General features: G+C 39.6%; 1 protein-coding gene across 1 annotated transcript in view; it reads left to right on the top strand.

Annotated features, from left to right (window-relative positions):
• Window positions 1–19,475, top strand: part of CCDC73 (coiled-coil domain containing 73) — a gene marked incomplete at its 5' end in the record, with an annotated part of 225,926 nt that overhangs the window by 66,465 nt on the left and 139,986 nt on the right. Inside the window, one exon of the mRNA XM_082270483.1 lies at window positions 19,227–19,298. Within this exon, the coding sequence (XP_082126609.1) occupies window positions 19,227–19,298 (72 nt within the window). The remainder of the gene's footprint in view (window positions 1–19,226; window positions 19,299–19,475) is intronic.

Genomic DNA, 19,475 nt, shown 5'->3' on the forward strand with positions numbered 1-19,475 from the left:
ATCTAGGTGCATAAGGACTTATTTACTATATACGGTATAAATCAATAAACTATATCTCTGGAATTAAACAGACTAGTGCATACAGATTTGGCAAAAGCATGTCTTCAGATTTTGCAAAAGCATGGATTCTAAAATTGGTGCCGCTTGCACCAGATTTATGTACCTGTCTAGAACTTGTTCTTGAATTTGGTGCATACTTCACCACTTTTAGAATGCACGTGAGACACTTTCACAAAATCTGTCTGCGCAAGTTTCTCTCTGTACGCCAAAAGAGAGTTGGTCTTAATTAGCTCCACCTTCGTAAGATATGAACTGTCTGTATTTTATTTTGAAATTGGCGCATTCAATGCACCTCAATGTAGAAGTGGTGTAAAATGTTCTCCCGCAAACTGTATATGCACTCATAACCCTACAGTACTGAATAATGCAAGTGTAGCAAAGAAACTGGACCGAGGAGTCCCAGGATGAGAGCAGCCTGCTGCTGAGAAAGTCACGTGATTGTGACCCAACACGTCAGGAGGAGCCAGGGGACGTCACTTCCGGTCTATGGTTGAGACCGGAAGTTTGGCATTTTCATGCTGTTATCATCCTGGGACCGCACGATCCAGTTTCTTTGCTACACTTACTTTATTCCACTTGATTGTAAAGTGGATTACGGTATATTTTTATACAATCAAAATCATTTTTTTCACATGCATCTATATATGTTAAAGCATGAGTGTATATACATATTGTCATATATGTCTTTTCACTGCTGTCTACGGTATATAATTGATATAGCGCTGCTCCATACCATTTTATCATACTCAGTGTATGTGGTGACACTACAAGGATTGGCTGCTATATCCAGCTTTATATATTTTTATTTTTGTTTGCTTATTACATGGTAGCACATTGTTTATTTTTTACTTTTCATCGTAAGCAAAAGAATGTTATATCCCTTTTGCTTTCAACACGAAACATGTCATCACTTTCACACCTGCAAATCATGTAGTGTGTCCATATTTTTGTCCAACCACTTGTATATGTTATATTGGACCAGGTACAAAATAAGTATCTGTGCAGGAAGATAAATATAATGATTACTGAGGCCTGGATCACACTGATGCGATTTCAGATGCATCTTTGAGTTGCACTTAATCACATGACAATGCTAAATAAACATTGCTTCCAATGACGGTGCCTGTTCACATCGATGCAGCTCAGCTGAAATGCGATGTGGTAAGGTGTCCCGTGCTACTTTGGTGTGATTTACAGTGTGAATTGTCCCCATAGAATATGCAAACCACATAAAAAAATACAACCAAAATCACAGTACATATTCGCACTGCAAATTGTGCCAAAATCGCATTGCTGTAGTGTGAATGTTAATAGAAAAGTTACATCTGTATGAACAAATAGTATATTCTGTATAGTGTGAGAGAGAAGTTAGGAAGAGGATAGTTGTAAAGATTTAAAGTAGCAACAATACAGAGTAGATACAAAGTAGCCGCAAACAGAAAAGTGGCAGAGAGAATGATACATCTGCAAATATAGGTTAAAGCAAAGACAACATTGAGGTTACGAGGTACAATATAGTGGCAAATGTGGAATGTAGTAATGGAATTAGATCGATTACCTATAGCGCTTGCTAAACACAATGGATGTGATAAAGAATATAAATATAAAAATATAAAAATATTACATGATGTGATAATAGCTGGGTGATAATATATATAAACAATCGATCTACACACAAAAATATATTAAATCATCAAAAAGTCCATATAGTGATATCTTCCAAAAAAATTTGATAATCAATAAACAAATAGTCCAGTGACTGGCGTGAAAAATGTATAAATAAATAAAGTGCCAGTGCTCCTTTTTCCTCTTCCCAAGATGGCCCTTCACTGTGAAAAATAAGTGAAATTCAAACTCACCAGAAAACGTGGGTCCTATATGCCTTACGGCATTAAGACCAGCCGTGCTTTGGAGATAATCTCCAGATTAAGGTACGTCCCTCCTGGCGAGTGCGGTTGTCCCTCTGCAATACCACTTCCACTGCCAGCCCTCTCCAAGGGGGTATGGTCCCAAAAAGGCTCACTGGTTCTGTGGTCCTACTGTTTCGGGTCACCTCCAGCCACAGGGTATAAAAGGGAATAAAAACCAGGATAGTGCAGTACTGTATATAAGTAGTTGGTTTATTGCACACCTCCGGTCACTCCAAATACATGCAGTCTCAAAATGGTAAATTTAAAAATTGCTGTAAATTCAGATGTAAAATCAAGGAACATCTGAAGACGTCTAGCCAATGACGAAACGCGTTAGGTGGAACGCACGCCGTGATGTCATACGGGCTTAGTGGAACGCAAGCCGGAAGTACCGCTCTCCACTCGGAGCCCTCGTGTATGAAGGCGGTTTTGCATGTTTTATGGACTTTACCTTATGTTTTATCACACGGTTTGGACTTTTTATCACGCATTGATGTTCCTTGATTTTACATCTGAATTGACAGCAATTTTTAAATTGTAAAAATTGTTTCCCAAATGTAATTTTGGTCTACAGATCTATGGGAATAGAGATTTCATATATTTTTGTTTATATTGTATGTACAAGGTTTTGTTCACCTATTGAGAAGATATTGAAGTATATCATCTGGACACTTTTTCATTCACCATTGGTGTGCTTAAAGGGATATATATTATTAGTGTGTGAGTATATATATATATATATATATATATATATATATATATATATATATATATGTGTATGTATATAATTATACACATTTGTTTTGAGTTAATATTTCACTCTTTTGCGCTGTGGTATTTGTTTTGTTTGATTTCAGTCACTTAGTGATGAACAGCAGCATCAGTTTTCTGAAGTGATAGATATTTACATAGCGCAGGCAGGACATTTGTCCAATAATTCTTTAGGGTCCATAAAGACATGCATGAGTGAGTTTTCGGTGGAGTAACTTGACTGGCCTGCACCTTAACCTGAAAGAATACCTTTGGGATGAATTAGAGTAGAGACTGAGAGCCAGGCCTTCTCTTCCAACATCAGTGCCTGACCTCACAAATTCGCTTCTGGAAGAATGGTCAAACATTCCCATAGACACACTCCTAAACCTTGTGGACAGCCTTCCCAGAAGAATTGAAGCGATTATAGCTGCAAAGGGTGGGCCAACTCAATATTGAACCCTACGGACTAAGACTGGGTTGCCATTAAAGTTCATGTGCGTGTAAAGGCAGACGTCCCAATTCTTTTGGTAATATAGTGTATAATTCTCATCATGTTGATAATGTATTTTATTTATTAAATAAAGAACCCATGATACATTTTTTATTATAGGTATATACATTTGTTATCCTGTCCATTGACAATTGTCTATGTATATGTTGTATACTTTAGCTCTGACAAAGGGGGACTGGTTAGCCCCTGAAATGTGTTGGCTTCTTCTGTGATATTTACAGGGGTTAATACAAATAAACTGGACTTGCTAAAACATCTCTGGTTCTCCCATCTTTCAACCATTTTTATGTAACTGACCAGAAGCAGAAATGCTAACAGAAAATTCAAAAGCCTGAAATCCTGCCCTTCATTCTTGTTCCAAAGCAGGCTGGTAGCCAAGATCAAGATGACAGTTCCCATGCATGCACATAAAAAAAAAGTCAATGCCAGCTGATATTCTTCTTCTTTACAGCTTCCCTTTAAAGTATAAATAAAGACAAAACCTTTATTTTTAGTTTTGGATAGAGTGGAGATGGATTCAAACACCTGCCCATTTGTATTGCTGTCTGTGCCCCCATTAAGGCTATTCACCCTCTCTATTTGTCCTGTTTACCATTATCGTTAAAAATGAAAATAAAAAAAATCCCAAATTTCAGGTTGTCCCCTAAAAATTAATAGAGGGGAAATCTTCCAACGGAGACACTAGTTCTGGTGACTTGGGGGTCCCCAAGGAATTCCCCTAATTTGCAAGGATTTCCTCCCACTTCCTGTTTGGCTATTGGACAGAAAGTGAAGGGAAATCTCTGCAATGGGAAACAGATGGTAAAAAAAAATCCGACAGGGGTTATAAACCTCTCTTTCCAAAATGAAAAAAAAAAAAAAAATAATAATTTGCCTATAGTTCTACTGTAAGTGTGGACTCTGGAAACTTAAACTCCCAGTAGTAAAACTGATTGGAGACATTTAATTTGGGTTAGTGCTTGCCTTTAAGATTACACTTTATGTAAAGGTTAGTGTTGGCCAGAACCTCAGGAAAGTATTTTTGCTTATATTACACCAAAATCGAATGCGGTTCATTCATTTTTCTGCCCTCCGTTGTTTACACTAATAGGTTCTGAAACAAACGCTTGATTATAGATGTGATTTTGTAAAGCAGTTTTTCACTTTGATAATAATTATTAAACTCATTATTCAACTCCATTTTCAGTTGGATGTTCTGCCATGGCAGAGCATACTTTTTAGTAGATATATGAGTTTATAGCTCTAAATGACTAAAAAAATAATTCAGGAAGATACAATCCTTTCATAGAAGGGATCATTATGTTAAATGATTGGTTTACTTTAATGTAAAGGTGGGAGTGCATTCGAATGATGAAACCACACAATGTATTCCAGTATCCCACCACACCACCATAGATGGTAATAAAAAAAAAGTCAGGCCTCAGATGTAGGATGGTACTCCTCTACACTGCCAAGCTTTCAGTGGTGCTTGGCAGCATAGGTGTGCGCACAGGGTGTGCCAGGTGTGCCTGGGCACACCCTAATCACCCTGTGTGGCACATATTTCCCATGTTTAGACCCCTAATATTTCACCAAATACAAAAAAAGTCTCTTTTTCTGCAAAAAAAAAGTAGAAAAATAAATAAAAAAAATAAAATTGTAAAAAATATCCTACTGACACCAATCCTTGCCCCTTGTGACACCATCCACTGCTCTATTGACACTGCCAGTATATAAACACATGCACACACATGAATACAGTATATGTTTGAGTTTTTGTTTTAAGTTATCTTTCCAGTGTCTGTTGATGAAACGACATGCTTATAGAGATGGGAGAGCTGAATTTTAGTGTGTGTACATGTGCTCTAGCCCCTTCGTTCACTGTAGACAGTGACATGAGCTGCCAGAACAATTGCTTGACATGAGGTTACTATAATACACAAATATATCACTTCTGTCAGGAGACTAAAACTCAAAGGTTTTTTAGAGGTGTGTAAATGTTTTCAACCTGATTAGTTAATTCACAAAAATACATTGATTATAAAAAGGTCACAATCTTTATTTTACACTTTTAAAACAACAAATTAGCTGTATAAAAACACACAAGACTCTTATTCTGTACATTGGTACATTTCTTACTACCTCAGCCTCTGTGGTACATACAGCGCCTTGAAAAGGTATTCATACCCCTGAAATTTTCCACATTTTGTCATGTTACAACCAAAAACTTAAATGTATTTTTTGGGGGTTTTACATGATAGACCAACAGAAAGTGGTACATAATTGTAAAGTGGAAGGTAAATGATAAATGGTTTTCAACTTTTTTTTTTTAATAAATAAATATCTAAAAAGTGTGGTGTGCATTTGTATTCTGCCTTCTTTACTCTGATACCCCTAATTAAAATCTAGTGGAACCAATTGCCTTCAGAAGTCACCTAATTAGTAAATAGAGTCCACCTGTGTGTAATTTAATCTCAGTCTAAATACTGCTGTTCTGTGAAACCGTGAGAGGTTTGTTAGAGAACCTTAGTGAACAAACAGCATCATGAAGGCCAAGGAACACACCAGACAGGTCAGGGGATAAAGTAGTGGAGGAGTTTAAAGCAGGATTATGTTATAAAAAAACATCCCAAGCTTTGAACATCTCACGGAGCACTGTTCAATCTATCATCCGAAAATGGAAAGAGTATGGCACAACTGCAAACCACCAATACATGTCTGTCCACCTAAACTGACAGGCTCATTGGAGCCATCATGGATCCTGTTCGTTGTAGCTTACAATCTAAGAGGGAGGGTCAAAGTGATACAAAATAACTGTGGAGAATGAGCTGATGGAGAAAATAAATGTACAGTTGTTAGGTGGGGGCAGGATAGGCTTTTCTGTAGAGAAGGATATTCAGGGATCGTTTAAAAGTGGAGAGAGTAGGAAAAAGTCAAACAGATTGGGATAGGGAGTTCCATAGAATGGGATAGGCTCAGGAAAAGTCCTGGAGGTGGATATGGGAGGATATGACAAGGGAGCTAGAGAGCAGGAAGTCTTGAGAGGAATGAAGAGAAGGATTTAGTTGGTATTTTGAGACAAGTTTAGTGATGTAGTTGGATAAAAAAAAAAGGAAAATAAGTGTAGCGCTAACAATACCAACTTGTGATAACATGGTGAAAAAAGAACAAATAATAATTCAAAAGTCCCATGTCAAAAAAAGTCATATAGAAAAAAAAGTCCCACAAAAGAGATGAATCTTGACGGTGAACACAGTATATCTTTAAAGTGAAGAAAGGTATCCCATCACCAGATAAAACAAATGAATTGGGCGCTCGCCAGATCAATTGGGTCCACATTGCCATATAGCAAGCAGACCAAATGGGCTTTAAGAGGTGATCCAAATTCCTCCTGTGAATACGACCATGGATGTAATTTCAGGCTCATGAAGTGGTTTGTAGAGGGATGTAGATCTCTCATAGCCAGGTTACATAAAAGCCAGAAAGAAGAGTGCACATAGCATAATATTGCTAAAAAAAACCTTTTAATAAAAAAAGACTTGCACTTACAATGTTCGCATGGTAACAGGCAATAAAACATATGGATAGAAGTTCTTAAGGCGAGCTCCTTAAGGCATGTAGGCAGACTCCAAAACGTATAAATGAAGAAATGGAAAGCAATCATTGCACAGGTATCTCTAAAAACAGTTTATTGAACCTATAGAAACAGCACACAGGGTACTCACACTCTCTCCAAAAGGGAGAAGTATAAAAACACAAGGGTAGTGGTGTAGATCCGTTTCGAACCAAAAACATGGCCGACTTCCGATGGTATGCAGCACCAACGTCACGTGGCTAAGCTCCTCTCGATGCGTTTTGTCATAGGTGACATCATCAGGGGCGTGGCTACGTAACGTAGACCCACTCATATGTATATATATATATAGGGCACAGACCGGAAGTGGGAGGAGGTCAAATATAGGAAATAAATAAAGAATGTGAAATCTCAGCAATATATTGGAAGAAAATTCAGGATCCTCACAATCCTCTATAGTCTTTAATAAAAACGAGGTGGCACTGGGTCAGGAGTGGGGCGAATAGCTACCGCTCCTTACGTGACCCGAAACCGGAAATTACGTTCCACCGATAACCGGAAGTAGTCACTCTCAAAGCCAAAGACTGGAAGTGACAACAGAGCGTTTCTGAATGAAACCAGAGCGGAAGCCAAATGCTTTCCAGGGCTAGGAGGATGCAAAACAAGAAACAAAATACATCTGGAATCACCACAAATAGGAGCAGTAACATACAAAAGAGAATTCACTTAAATACAGGCACTATCTAAAACGGGCAAAAAACCCTAAAAGATTATAAACAAAATTCAAAATATATTTATGAAAGTATCACGATCTATAGCTGTAGGCCAATATATTAAGTGACACAAACAATAAATCGATACAGATTACTATAAAAATAAAAAAATAAAAAATATTGCATGGAAAGTAAAAAATAAGGGATGCAAATACCAGATCCCAAATAAGCTCTACCGAGATCCATAAATTGTAGGGTTATACAAGATAAAAAATAGGCAAGCCAAAAAAACGGAGGTCTGCACAATCACTGGCCAGAAACGCACCACACCACAGTAGACTACAAAGCATAAAAAATACAATATGTATACATTAGGTCAGAAGCATAACTCAACTATTATTAATAAAGTAGTTGATGTCCCAATCGACGTTAAGGCCGAAAGGCCTATAAGATTTAAAGCCAAAAATCCATTTGGTCTCAAATCAGGAGATGCCCCTCCTGATGTTATCCCCCCTTCCAGTGAGGACAGTATTGTTCAATTGCCATAAAAGAAGTATCGGCAGGGCTCCTCCCATGGCATTGATCATAATGTCTTGACAGAATATGTTTTAGGAAACCTTTTTTTATATTGGCGATATGCTCCTTCATTCGCACCTGAAAGGCGTGCACAGTGCGGCCTATATAATGCAGGCCACAGGGACACATGATAACATAGACCACATTCTTGGTAGTGCAAGTTAGAAGGGTATTGATATCCTATATCTTAGAAGTGACATTAGATTGAAAAGAAGTATACTTCCTGTTTTTAGGGGATTGACAGTGCAAACTGCATATATTTTGCAAGGGTAAAAGCCTTTAAATTGATTAAAGAAGGTCAATTTCTCAGGTGGGTCGATTACATTTGGGCAATCTGTAACCTGACTGGAGGAATACCCCTCAATATTACTAGTGGATTCTCAGGCAATAAAGGTCCCAAGACTCTATCACTCCTGAGTACATCCCAATGTTTTTTCATAATGCTTTTAATAGCATAGTGTTGGGTAGAGAAAGAGGTAAAGAAAGAAAATTTGGTTGAGAAATTTATAGAGTTCGCATTACTGTCTTTAAGACGTGGCGTTAACAAATCACGTCTGTCCCGACCATCGACCTCTGAAATAGTTCTATCTAGAGAATCAAGTGAATAGCCCCTTTCATGGAATCTGGATTTGAGAACGTCAGCCTCCCTCCAAAAATCCTCTCTAAGAGTGAAATTTCTTTTCAAATGTAGAAATTTACTCTTAGGGATGGCATTCAACCAGGGGCTATAGTGACAGCTCCTGGTACTAATGAAACCATTACGGTCAGACTCCTTGAAGAAGGTGCTAGTGACCACTCTATTTTCAACAACTCTGATATAAAGGTCCAAGAAGTGGACCTTATCCACTTCAATCAGACCATGCCACGGCTGTGGCCTACGTCAATCACCAAGAGGGCACAAGAAGTGTCCTGGCAGCTCGTAAAGTAGCCGGCATTCTAAGGTGGGCAGAACAAATCGTTCAAGCCCCCTCTGCTATACACATTCCAGGGGTTGAAAATTGGCAGACGGATTACCTCATTTGACTGGCGTTGGACCAGGGGAAATGGTCACTTCATCCGGAAATGTTTCATCAGTTGTGTCTCCGGTGGGGTACTCCCGAGGTGGATCTGTTGGCCTCTTGCCTCAACAAGAAAGTGCAGAGGTTTGTGGTATGGTTTCCGGATCCTCTAGCCGATGCCATAGACATATTAGTGGCTCCTTGGAGGCATTATAGTCTGATTTATGCCTTTCCTCCTCTCAAGCTTCTGCCGAAACTCCTGAGCAGGATCGAGCCAGAAGGGATTCCGGTCATCCTAGTGGCTCCAGACTGGCCTCACCGGTCTTGGTACGCTGATCTGGTTTGGCTGGTCGCTGATGCTCCTTGGAGACTTCCTCTCAGGGAAGATCTGCTGTCCCAAGGGTCAATCTTCCATCCTGCTTTACAGTCACTGGCTTTGACGGCTTGGTTGTTGAAAACTAGGTGCTGAAGTATAGAGGGTTTTCTGAATCGGTGATTCCTACGCTGTTAAAAGCCAGAAAATCTACCTCTAGGAAGATTTACCATCGTCCTTGGAAGTCGTACATTGCATGGTGTGAATCCCTCAGGCGTCACCCTTTGTGGTGACTTGGATCTTGGCTTTCCTCCAATGAGGGGTTGAGCAGTGCCTGGCCTTGAGTACCATCAACGGCCAGGTCCTGGCCCTGGCGGTTTTCTTTCAACATTCGTTGGCCACACATTCCTTGGTGTGTACCTTTATCCAGGAAGTGAGACACTTGGTTCCTTCAGTGATGTCTCCGTTGCCAGCATAGGACCTCAGTTTGGTGTTGTCGGTTATTCAGGAGCATCCCTTTGAAAATTTTCGGGAGGTTCCCCTGCTCACGTTATCCCAGAAGGAGCTGGCGGTGCTGTCTTGCCGTTCACCTTACCTGGTGGTTCTTCGTCCATGTCCGTCGTTCCTTCTGAAGGTCGTTTCTGATTTTTATTTGATTGAAGACATTGTTCCTTTGCATTCCCTGGATGTGGTTCGGACAATCAGGATGTGGTTCTCCTCACGAATGGACCTCGCAAAGGGCTGGCTGCTTCTGTTGCAACCATTTCCAGATGGATCAGACAGACTGTGGTTCAGGCTTATTCCATTAAGGGTCAGGTTCCTCCTTTCCCTGTCAAGGCATACTCTACTCGGGTGCTTAGTGCCTCCTGGGCCTTCCGTCATCAGGTGTCAGTGACGCAGGTTTGCAAGGCGGCCACCTGGTCATCTGTGCACACGTTCACAAAGTTTTATAAGGTGGATGTGTTGGCATCTGCAGGTGCTTCCTTCGGCCGCAAGATTTTGCATGCTGCTGTTTAGAGGACGTGTCCTCTTTGAGGGTGTTTTATATATTTTTTTCAGGTGTGCTCCAGTTGTTGATAGTTGAGCTCCAAGTTACCTGTTCCCACCCCTCATGTATGACACTGCTTTGGGACGTCCCATATAGTCATGAGGAGCTGTGTTCGTTAATGAACCAAAGGGAAAATGGGATTTTTGACTTAATGTAAAATCCATTTCTCTAATGTTCATTGATGGACACAGCACCCACCCCTCTATGGAGTTGGTTTTTTTTCTTCTGACATTGTTTGTAACAAAACTGAATACCTATAGCAGAGAGTGGGAGTATAGGAACTGTCCCATAGGCATAGTCAAGTTTTTGTCTGTCTAGTGTCCTACTCCTGTAAGGGGCAGTATAACTCATAGTCATGAGGGGTTGTGCCTGTCAATGAACATCAGAGAAAAGGATTTTACAAAAATTTACTAAAATTTACTAAAATTTTCGGCCGAAAATGGGCCTATCCCATTTCGGCCGAAAACGGGTCATATATGCTAAAAATCATAGCTGCCAACTGTCCAGTTTTTGATGGGACTTGTTCTGGCCAGTGGGGGAGCATGGGAAAGGCTGAAGGGGGCCGCCATCTTCAGGCTCAGGATGGCCGACGGGCGCCCTATGAGTGTAAGTGAGTGCCGGCAGATAATTGTCACTAAAGGATCTGATGTATGCCAAAAGGGGGGACAAGGAGTTTGAGGGCAAGAAAATAATAGAAAGTTAACAGAGAAGTAAGTGACTGCTAGAGGAAGAGAGCAGAGTGCTGTTTATTAGAGAAGAGTGGGGAACAAAAGAGAGATATTGGAGAAAATGAGGGGATGCCTGCGATGCTAGAGAGAGACTAGTCTCAGCAGTGCCATAAAACAAAAATTCTGTCTGGAAGAGAAAAATAGGGAACAGGGAGAGAATACAGAGACACTTTCTCTTCCTGACAGAATTTTTGTTTTATGGCACTGCTGAGACTAGTCCCTCTCTAGCATCCCAGGCATCCCCTCATTTTCTCCAATATCTCTCTTTTGTTTCCCAATGTACTAGAAAAAACTATTTTAAAATAATTTGGGGTAAAAAAGTCATTTTCGGTTTTCGGCAAAGGGCATCCGGAATTTTCATTTCGGTGCATCCCTAAACATAGCACATTGCAATGTTGCTTGATTTGTTCCAATAACTTTAAGAAACTACATAGAAATGGACCCCTGTGTTCTATGTGAATTTGCACCAGCTTCTCTTCCAAATAGATTAGATCACCATATATTAGGCCACAAACCAAAAATTCAGCATTTAACAGTTTATGGAAATGTATTATGTGTATTTGCATATCTATATACATTTGCATATCTACAGTATATAAATTTACAATTTGATAGTAACAGAGTAAAACAGAGTTTTTTTTTGTACGTAAGACAGTTACTGAAGCTGAATCCTCTGAGGGTATTTAAATAAACAATTTAAAAGTCAAAAAGTGAAGTGAAAGATGAAATTGACTAAGCGTCATTGAAACTTTTCTTATTTTGTAGGAGGCAGATTATACATTAAAGAAAAAAAAACTTAAAAAACATCAAGAACACTAGTCATATGTATTCTCTTCCTAAATCAGTTCTGGGTCAACAGCAGAGAGGCCCAAACAATTCTGTGTCCAGCTTGTAAAACTACAGCCTGGAGCAAACATTTTAAAGAAGACTTGACACTTTGTAAAGGTTAGAACTGGTAAATAAACCATCAAATTACTCATCTTTTAGTTTTATGATAGTGTTTATAGAAAAACACTTAAATGCTTGTAGTCCTAAGGCATGTCATAAAATAGAACATTTTAAAGGTCTTGTTTCCTGAATTACGACTTTTTCTGCCTTTATGTAACAGAGTTTGGAAGCTTAGGCATTATTTTATCTTGGCAGGGAAAGTTTGTGTGGTGTTTGTGATTTTTCTTTTCTTGTTAAAAGGCTTCATTTTAAGTGGAGGGAGATTTGGAAAAAAATGTTTCTGATTAACTATTTTAGAGCTCTTACACATTAGTACATTAGGTGATGAGCAGAGTAAAAAAAAAATAAAAAATATGCCCACACTTGTGCACGTGTAAACACGAGTGCTGGTGGTTATGCACGTGTAGCCATGCAGCATGTTTTCTGTCAATAAGCAAAAACATGCTGTAGCTGTGGCTCCCGGGTACCACAGCAACAGATGTATTTTACTCTGTATCTCTAATGTACGTCGTAAAAAAGCAAGTTTAGTGCTTTCTTTATATAATTTCCTATGTGCCAACAAATTACTTGTGCCTTCCGAAACCAACATTACATGTGAACATTAAGCATCTCCAGGTGCTCATTGGTGTTATTAACTTAGAATTCATGGCACAATGTGCAACTGCATGGTTTTAGAAATGTCAGCCTTTAGAAAAGCCACCAGCCCATCTAACAATGCAACGGAAGGTGACCTGCAGAAGGTTGCTAAGGCCCTGTATTAACTGTGGGATTCAGTATGGCATTCTAAAGTTCAGAATTTGACTTTTGCCTACTCTCAATCTCTTAGGATGTGCTTGTAGGCAGGTTTCTACAATGGTAACGTTCCACAATAACAAGTGAGTTTGGTCTGCCCTGGTTAAGGAAGAGTTAAGTTCTTACCACCGATTTCCCAGGCTTTTTGGGTCCTGTCTTCCTTCCCAGTTGAAATATACAGTATATACTGGGGGAACATGTGCAAGAGGGTAAAAGAAATGCATAGGAACTTAAAGCGGAACTATAAGGCAGATGGAGGGTTGTCTCTAGTATTCTAGGCATGTCAAGCATTAAACCATATATACATACAAAATTCAAAACATATAAAAATAAGACCACTACTTTTAGCAAAACCATATATACAGCAACAATTATTTATGATGAAATCTTACCCTCATAGGTGTGACATGAAATGATTACAAAAGGAAAACGCACTTTGGTCTCCTATAAGACACCTTATAGAGGGAGCTAATCATCATGCATAATAGAAAAAGTGTCTTAGCAATCAAAGATTAGCAAATCTTTCCTTACAATCTTTATTTCAAGAACATAAAAAAACATATAAAAATAAATGCAGGGCCCTGCACAATCAACCAATGTTGAAACATATTGTGAGGCACTGACTAGCAGGATTTTGGATGGTATATATGTGTAACATAAGTTTCTCACAGACACATGGTATGCGGTTCCAGTGCTTATGACTGATATGGAGAAAATACATTTTTTTGCTTTTTTCAGAATCCTAAAGTGGAACTAAACCCTCCTGTCCTTTACAGCCAAGGAAGCTGCCATCTTAGGATCTGTTTGATTTACAGTTGCCATGACGCTGCACATGTGATCATTTATTATACCAACCATTTGATGGCTTAACAGTTCAGTTGAGAGCACAAGCAATTGTGACTGTTATCATTCATGGCATGCCTTGCATATAACGGTTTTGAGAAGCAGTTAAATCGATGGGTTTAGTTTGATTTAAGTTCTGTTCTTGAGCCCTGAGGCTTTGAAGAGATATGGGTGGGATAAAGACTTTGTTCCTAGGTTCATGTGTTATTAGTCTCAGCTGTCCACAGACCTTTGTATATTTAAAGCCACTTCCTATTCCAAAATGAGACAAGATAAAACAAGTTTTGGCTTTTTACTTTAATGTTAATTAAACTTTTTATATGTTCTCATTAGTGGTGCACCGAAATTTCGGTAACCAAAAATGGGCTTATCCCATTTTGGCCGAAAACGGGTCATATATGCCGAAAATTTATGGCCGCTGCAGCAGCAGCTTTCACTTTAACTTATATGGCGCGTGACCGGCCGTGGCTGGCTCCCGAGACCCGCAGTTTGTACCTCCTCACCCGCCCTGTGCTAGAATGGTTGCTAGAATTGCCAGCCATCTGGGGTCTAGCAACCAGTGACGTCACGGTCCCGAGAGGAAAGCGAGGCCGAGAAGAGGACCCAGCATGCAGAGCGGAGGAGGATCGTCCTCGTCCTCCTCCGCACCTATTACTTACTCTCTGGCTCCACCCACCTCCTCCCTCCATCTTCTACTCTATGGCCGCTGCAGTTAGCAGGTTGACACTGGTTCTGCTCCTATCCTTCCTATCTGTGGGGAGCAGTGAGTGACAACATATTATGTGTTATGATGTGCATCATTGTTTCCCTATACTTAGCTACCCCCTGGCACTATACCTGTATAATACAGTTATGGAACAGGTATATAGTGCCAGGAGCATCTATATACAGGCTGTAACTATTTTAAAATCATTTGGGAGAATAAAGTCATTTTCGGTTTTGGTATTTGTCCAAGGGCATCCTGAATTTTCGGTTTCAGTTTCGGCCCAGAATTTTCATTTCGGTGCATCCTTAGTTCTCATAGTAAAATGCACACTGCTGTGAGTTTAATGCACATTAATAACATACATTACTGAATGCACATAGATGTGAACTAGACATTCATGTGTGAGGTTACCTTGATGAAGCATATTTTTATACTTATTTAGTAAAGAAAGTCAGCAGACATTGATAATGCCAAATCATAAATCATGTAATAATTTGTTACCTTAATGCATTCCTTAGTAAAAAATGTTTAGGCATTGATTTTTCCCCTCACCTCCCCACTTACCTAAGCCTCCATTGAATCCATCGCTGTGTATGTCTGCATCTCTTCTCCTCCCCTCACTTCAGGGTCTCGCTGGCTTTGCTGGGACACAGGGAGCCATTGGCTCCTGGTTCTGTCAATCATAGGCAGCGAAGAGGAAGCTGGGGGAGGGCCGAGTCCCGCTGTCTGTGTGCGGGGTGAGGGAGTGAGCACACACAAGTGCCCCCATGGGAAGCAGCTTCCCATGGGGGCACTGGATGGAGAGGAGCCAGCTGCGCAAACGGGGTACACGAGAAGAGGAGGTTCGGGGCCACTCTGTGTAATTCAATTGCACAGAGCAGGTAAGTATAGACATGTTTGTTTGTAAAATCCTTTACATTTACTTTAATCTAGGGATTAAAATGTCGCTTCAAACATTTTGTAACTGTTATGTTTTAAAATAAGTATATATTTATTTGGATAGCATACATTTTAGGACAGGTTGGTTATTTATTTTTTTGTCTTTGCTTTTATGTAGCTATAACTAAATATCAGAATTGAATAATATTTTTACATTTGTAAACTTACACCCTCAAGCTGTTTTAAAGGCGAGCAAAACAATTTCAATTTTGTCAAGTAATGTAGGAGTAAAGTAAGACTCATTCTAATGTCATTTTTGCACATTAGTGATGGAAAATTATGCGACTTTAATGATTTTAATTTTTTTTCATATGTTGTTTGTGATTTTTGTAATTGACTAAAACTCATTTGCACATTTTCAAATAGTGTTTGATCATGAAGAAAAAGGAAAATGAGGATACAGTTTATCGTTTACTCCCAAAATGTTTTAGTTTGAAATGTAATAAATTATGCCACGTCAAATTGCAGAAAGTACAAACAAACATTTTGCCATGACTTATAATATATATATATATATATATATATATATATATATATATATATATATATATATATATATATATATATATATATGTATATATATTATAGTTTAGCAAATCCACCAACTACAAATGGTTAGCTAAAAGTAAAACCTTGAAACATTCTCTGACCTGAGATGAGGATATTAAAGTGTATGTCAGGGCAAAGAAGAACAAATCTGCAGTACATGTTTGCTATACTTGCAGATTTCCTCACATTTTACCCCAAAAATGCTCCAAGTATAGAAAATTACCTATCAGACACTGATTTCCTCTTTCCTCATATTTGCTAAGAGGATGCTGCATATTTGTGGACTGAATGGTGTCAGCCCAGCCTAGATGTCTTTTGCTAGGCTACTGAAGCCCTTCCAGTGTCCAATAGTTGTTCAGTAATCCAAGATTGGCTCTTTGAAAGCACAGGAAGTGTGCACAGGACAGCTCTGGATTTTTGACGTGATCAACAGGTATTCATTTTTGCACTTATCAAACGGATATAGCAAAACTCTTCCAGTGATATTTTTGATAGAGCAAAAAGGGAACAAATAAGAAAGTTTAGTGTTAGGCTCGTCATACACTTTCAGTACGTAAGGACCATCCTAGGCAGGTTTTGACAGAAGTTAAGGTACATCCGGCAGTTCTTATCTAAACATAAAAATCCATGTCCTTTTATCTTCCAGTGCACTCAGCATGCCAGGTGCATTCTTGATGGGGACTGAAGAATGAAAGTGGACCTAAAGTTTTGATTTTTTCTTAACCATGTCACATTAACAACTAGCCTACCCCCCTATAGAAGTTTTACTGCTACAGGGCGGCCTTCCTGAGCAGAATCACATATATATACTTGATTCTGCACTTATGCCTAGGGGGCACGCCGCTTCTGCTGTAATTACTCACATCAGAAGCTGATCTGCGGGTGCCAGCCAATGGATGTCTGCTGGCACCCGCCGATCGTCAGGCAGACACACAGAATGGAGCTCTGCCTATGTAAACAAGGCAGAGATCTGCTCTGACAAGGGGAGAACCTATGTATTTTGTGTCTCTGCAAAACAGGGAATGAAATACATCACTTACCTTAGTAAATGCAGCACACAGTGTACACAAAAACACTGACTAGGCACACAGGTAACCCTTTGCTCGCCCTAGATATTTAACCCTTTCCCAGCCAGTGTCATTAGTACAGTGATGGTGCGTATTTTTAGCACTGTTCACTGTATTAGTGTAACTTGTTCTCACAAAGTCTCAGATTGTCTGCCGCAATATCGCAGTCCTGCTATAAGTCGCTGATCGCCGCTATTACTTGTATAAAAAAATTAAGAAAAATTACAGCATATATATCATAGTTTGTAGACGCTATAACTTTTGCGCAAACCAATCAATATACACTTATTGGGATTTTTTTTTACCAAAAATTTGTAGCAGAATTCATATTGGCCTAAACTGGATTTTTTCTATATCTTTATTGTATATGTTTTATAGCAGAAAGTAAAAAAAAAATGTTTGTTTTTCTTTTCAAAAGTGTCGGTCTTCACAGTGCACAGTGCTGTATGGTAAAAAATGGTCTGGTCATGAGGGGGGGTGGGGTAAATCTTCCGAAGGGCAAGTGGTTAATAGCACCACTGATGTTGAAATGCCAATCTTGCTAAAACCACACCCCTATACCCCACCCTGTGTATGTGTTTGTATTGGAGATCGACCGATAAATCAAGGGCCGACATGCACTTTCCCCGATATATCGGAATCGGCCACCAAGGTGGCTGATATTGCCGATATTTCGGGAAAGTGCTTGTACCGGATTGATGCCTGCAGCTAGAGGGACTCCCCCCCCCTTCCGCAGGAGACCCGGGCAACCAGCCTGCATGGCCGCCGAAGACCCGATCAAAGCCGCATTCGGCTCCATGCAAAAACCCAGGAGTGATGTCATGAGTGACATCACTTCCGGGTACTGTCTGGAACCAGATTCAAAAAAATGACAGCATTCAAAACAGCCAAACTTGGCATTTTAAATGCTTTTAAGTAGAGATCGACTGATTATCAGCAAAGTCGATATATCGAGGGCCGATATGCTTTTCCCCCAATATATCAGAATCGGCCTTTTGTTTTTCTGATATTGCCAGTATTTCAGGAAAGTGCATGTACCGGGGTGATGCCTCTAGCTGCATCACCCCGGTACCGGTGTCCATAGCCGACGGTCGGCTGTCTTGTAATGACAACCGATGCTGCTTGGCTGTCTTTCCAAGGAACGGGAGGGGACATCCCCCCCTCCCGCCACCTTCTGCGGCTCGCCCAGGTCTCCCGTCCCACCGGGAGACCCGGGAATCCTACCTTCACCGCCGCCGTCTGACCGGGTCTCCATTTCTTTAAATTTGGTGCCGCCGAGTACCCGGAAGTGATGTCATGACAGGACATCACTTCCGGGTACTGGCGGCACCGAATTCAAAAACGTACAGCCTTCAAAACAGCCAAACTTGGCGTTTTGAATGCTTTTAAGTGCAGAGGAGGGGTCTTTTAGACCCCCAGATCCCTCCACCACAGTACCTGTAGACAAAATTTTTAATGTCCGAAAATATCGGCCAATACCGATATCCGATGACCAAAGAAATGGTATCAGCGGTAAAAAAAACCATATCGGTCGATCACTACTTTTAAGTGCAGAGGAGGGATTTGGAGTCTTTTAGACCCCCAGATCCCTCCACAAAAGTACCTATCAAAAAAAAATAAATAAACAAAAATTTAAAAAATTAAAAATGAAAAATAAACAAAAATGTTTTTTTAAATGTACAAAAATATTGGCCAATATTGGCCGATACCGATATGCATTGGCTAAAATATCGGTATCGGCAACAAAAAAACGATATCGGTCGATCACTAATTTGTATTTATGTGTAACCTAAATATAGGGTGCTGGATATTGTATATACAGTGTTTCAGATGGTTTGTAGCTTCCTCTGTTAATTTGCTAATAATCTATATTTGGCATACAATGTATTACAGTGGTGCAGATAACTTTTTGAGGGAATTGACAGTGTCAATTATTATATTATTTTCCCTTTTCCTCACCTAGTTGGGATGGTTTGTGTTTTATGAGAAAATTCTTGGGTAAGGAGGCAATTGCTATTATATTGTTGACATTGTGCACTTCTGTGTGTCGGCTGCAATCATTGAAAAGATTATTTGCATTAAGCTAATCACACTTACATGTACATCTTTAAATATAAATGCGTATAAAAATGTATGGATTTCAATTTAAACAGGCCAGGTTATGGTCTTCCAGAGATAGCTAGGATTTTTGACTTTGGTTGTGTTATTTTGTTTTTCAGCTTGCCAAACTTCAGTATGAAGAGCAAATTAGCAAACTCCTAATGGAAAAACAGGAACTTTCGTGGAAAAATGTATGTACAAAAGATTTTTACTTGCAGCATAATGTGTTCACAGTGACCCCTTCCTATGCCCATCCAGGGAAAAGTAAAAGGGTAATTTATCCCCCCAGAAGTTCATACTGTATACTCACTATTCCTTACTCCTGTGCTACTTTGTTTAGAAGCAGGGATTGGAGAAAGAAAGACCTC

This window comes from Pelophylax lessonae (genome assembly GCF_965119305.1).
Source record: "Pelophylax lessonae genome assembly, chromosome: 10".
Lineage (NCBI taxonomy): Eukaryota > Metazoa > Chordata > Amphibia > Anura > Ranidae > Pelophylax > Pelophylax lessonae.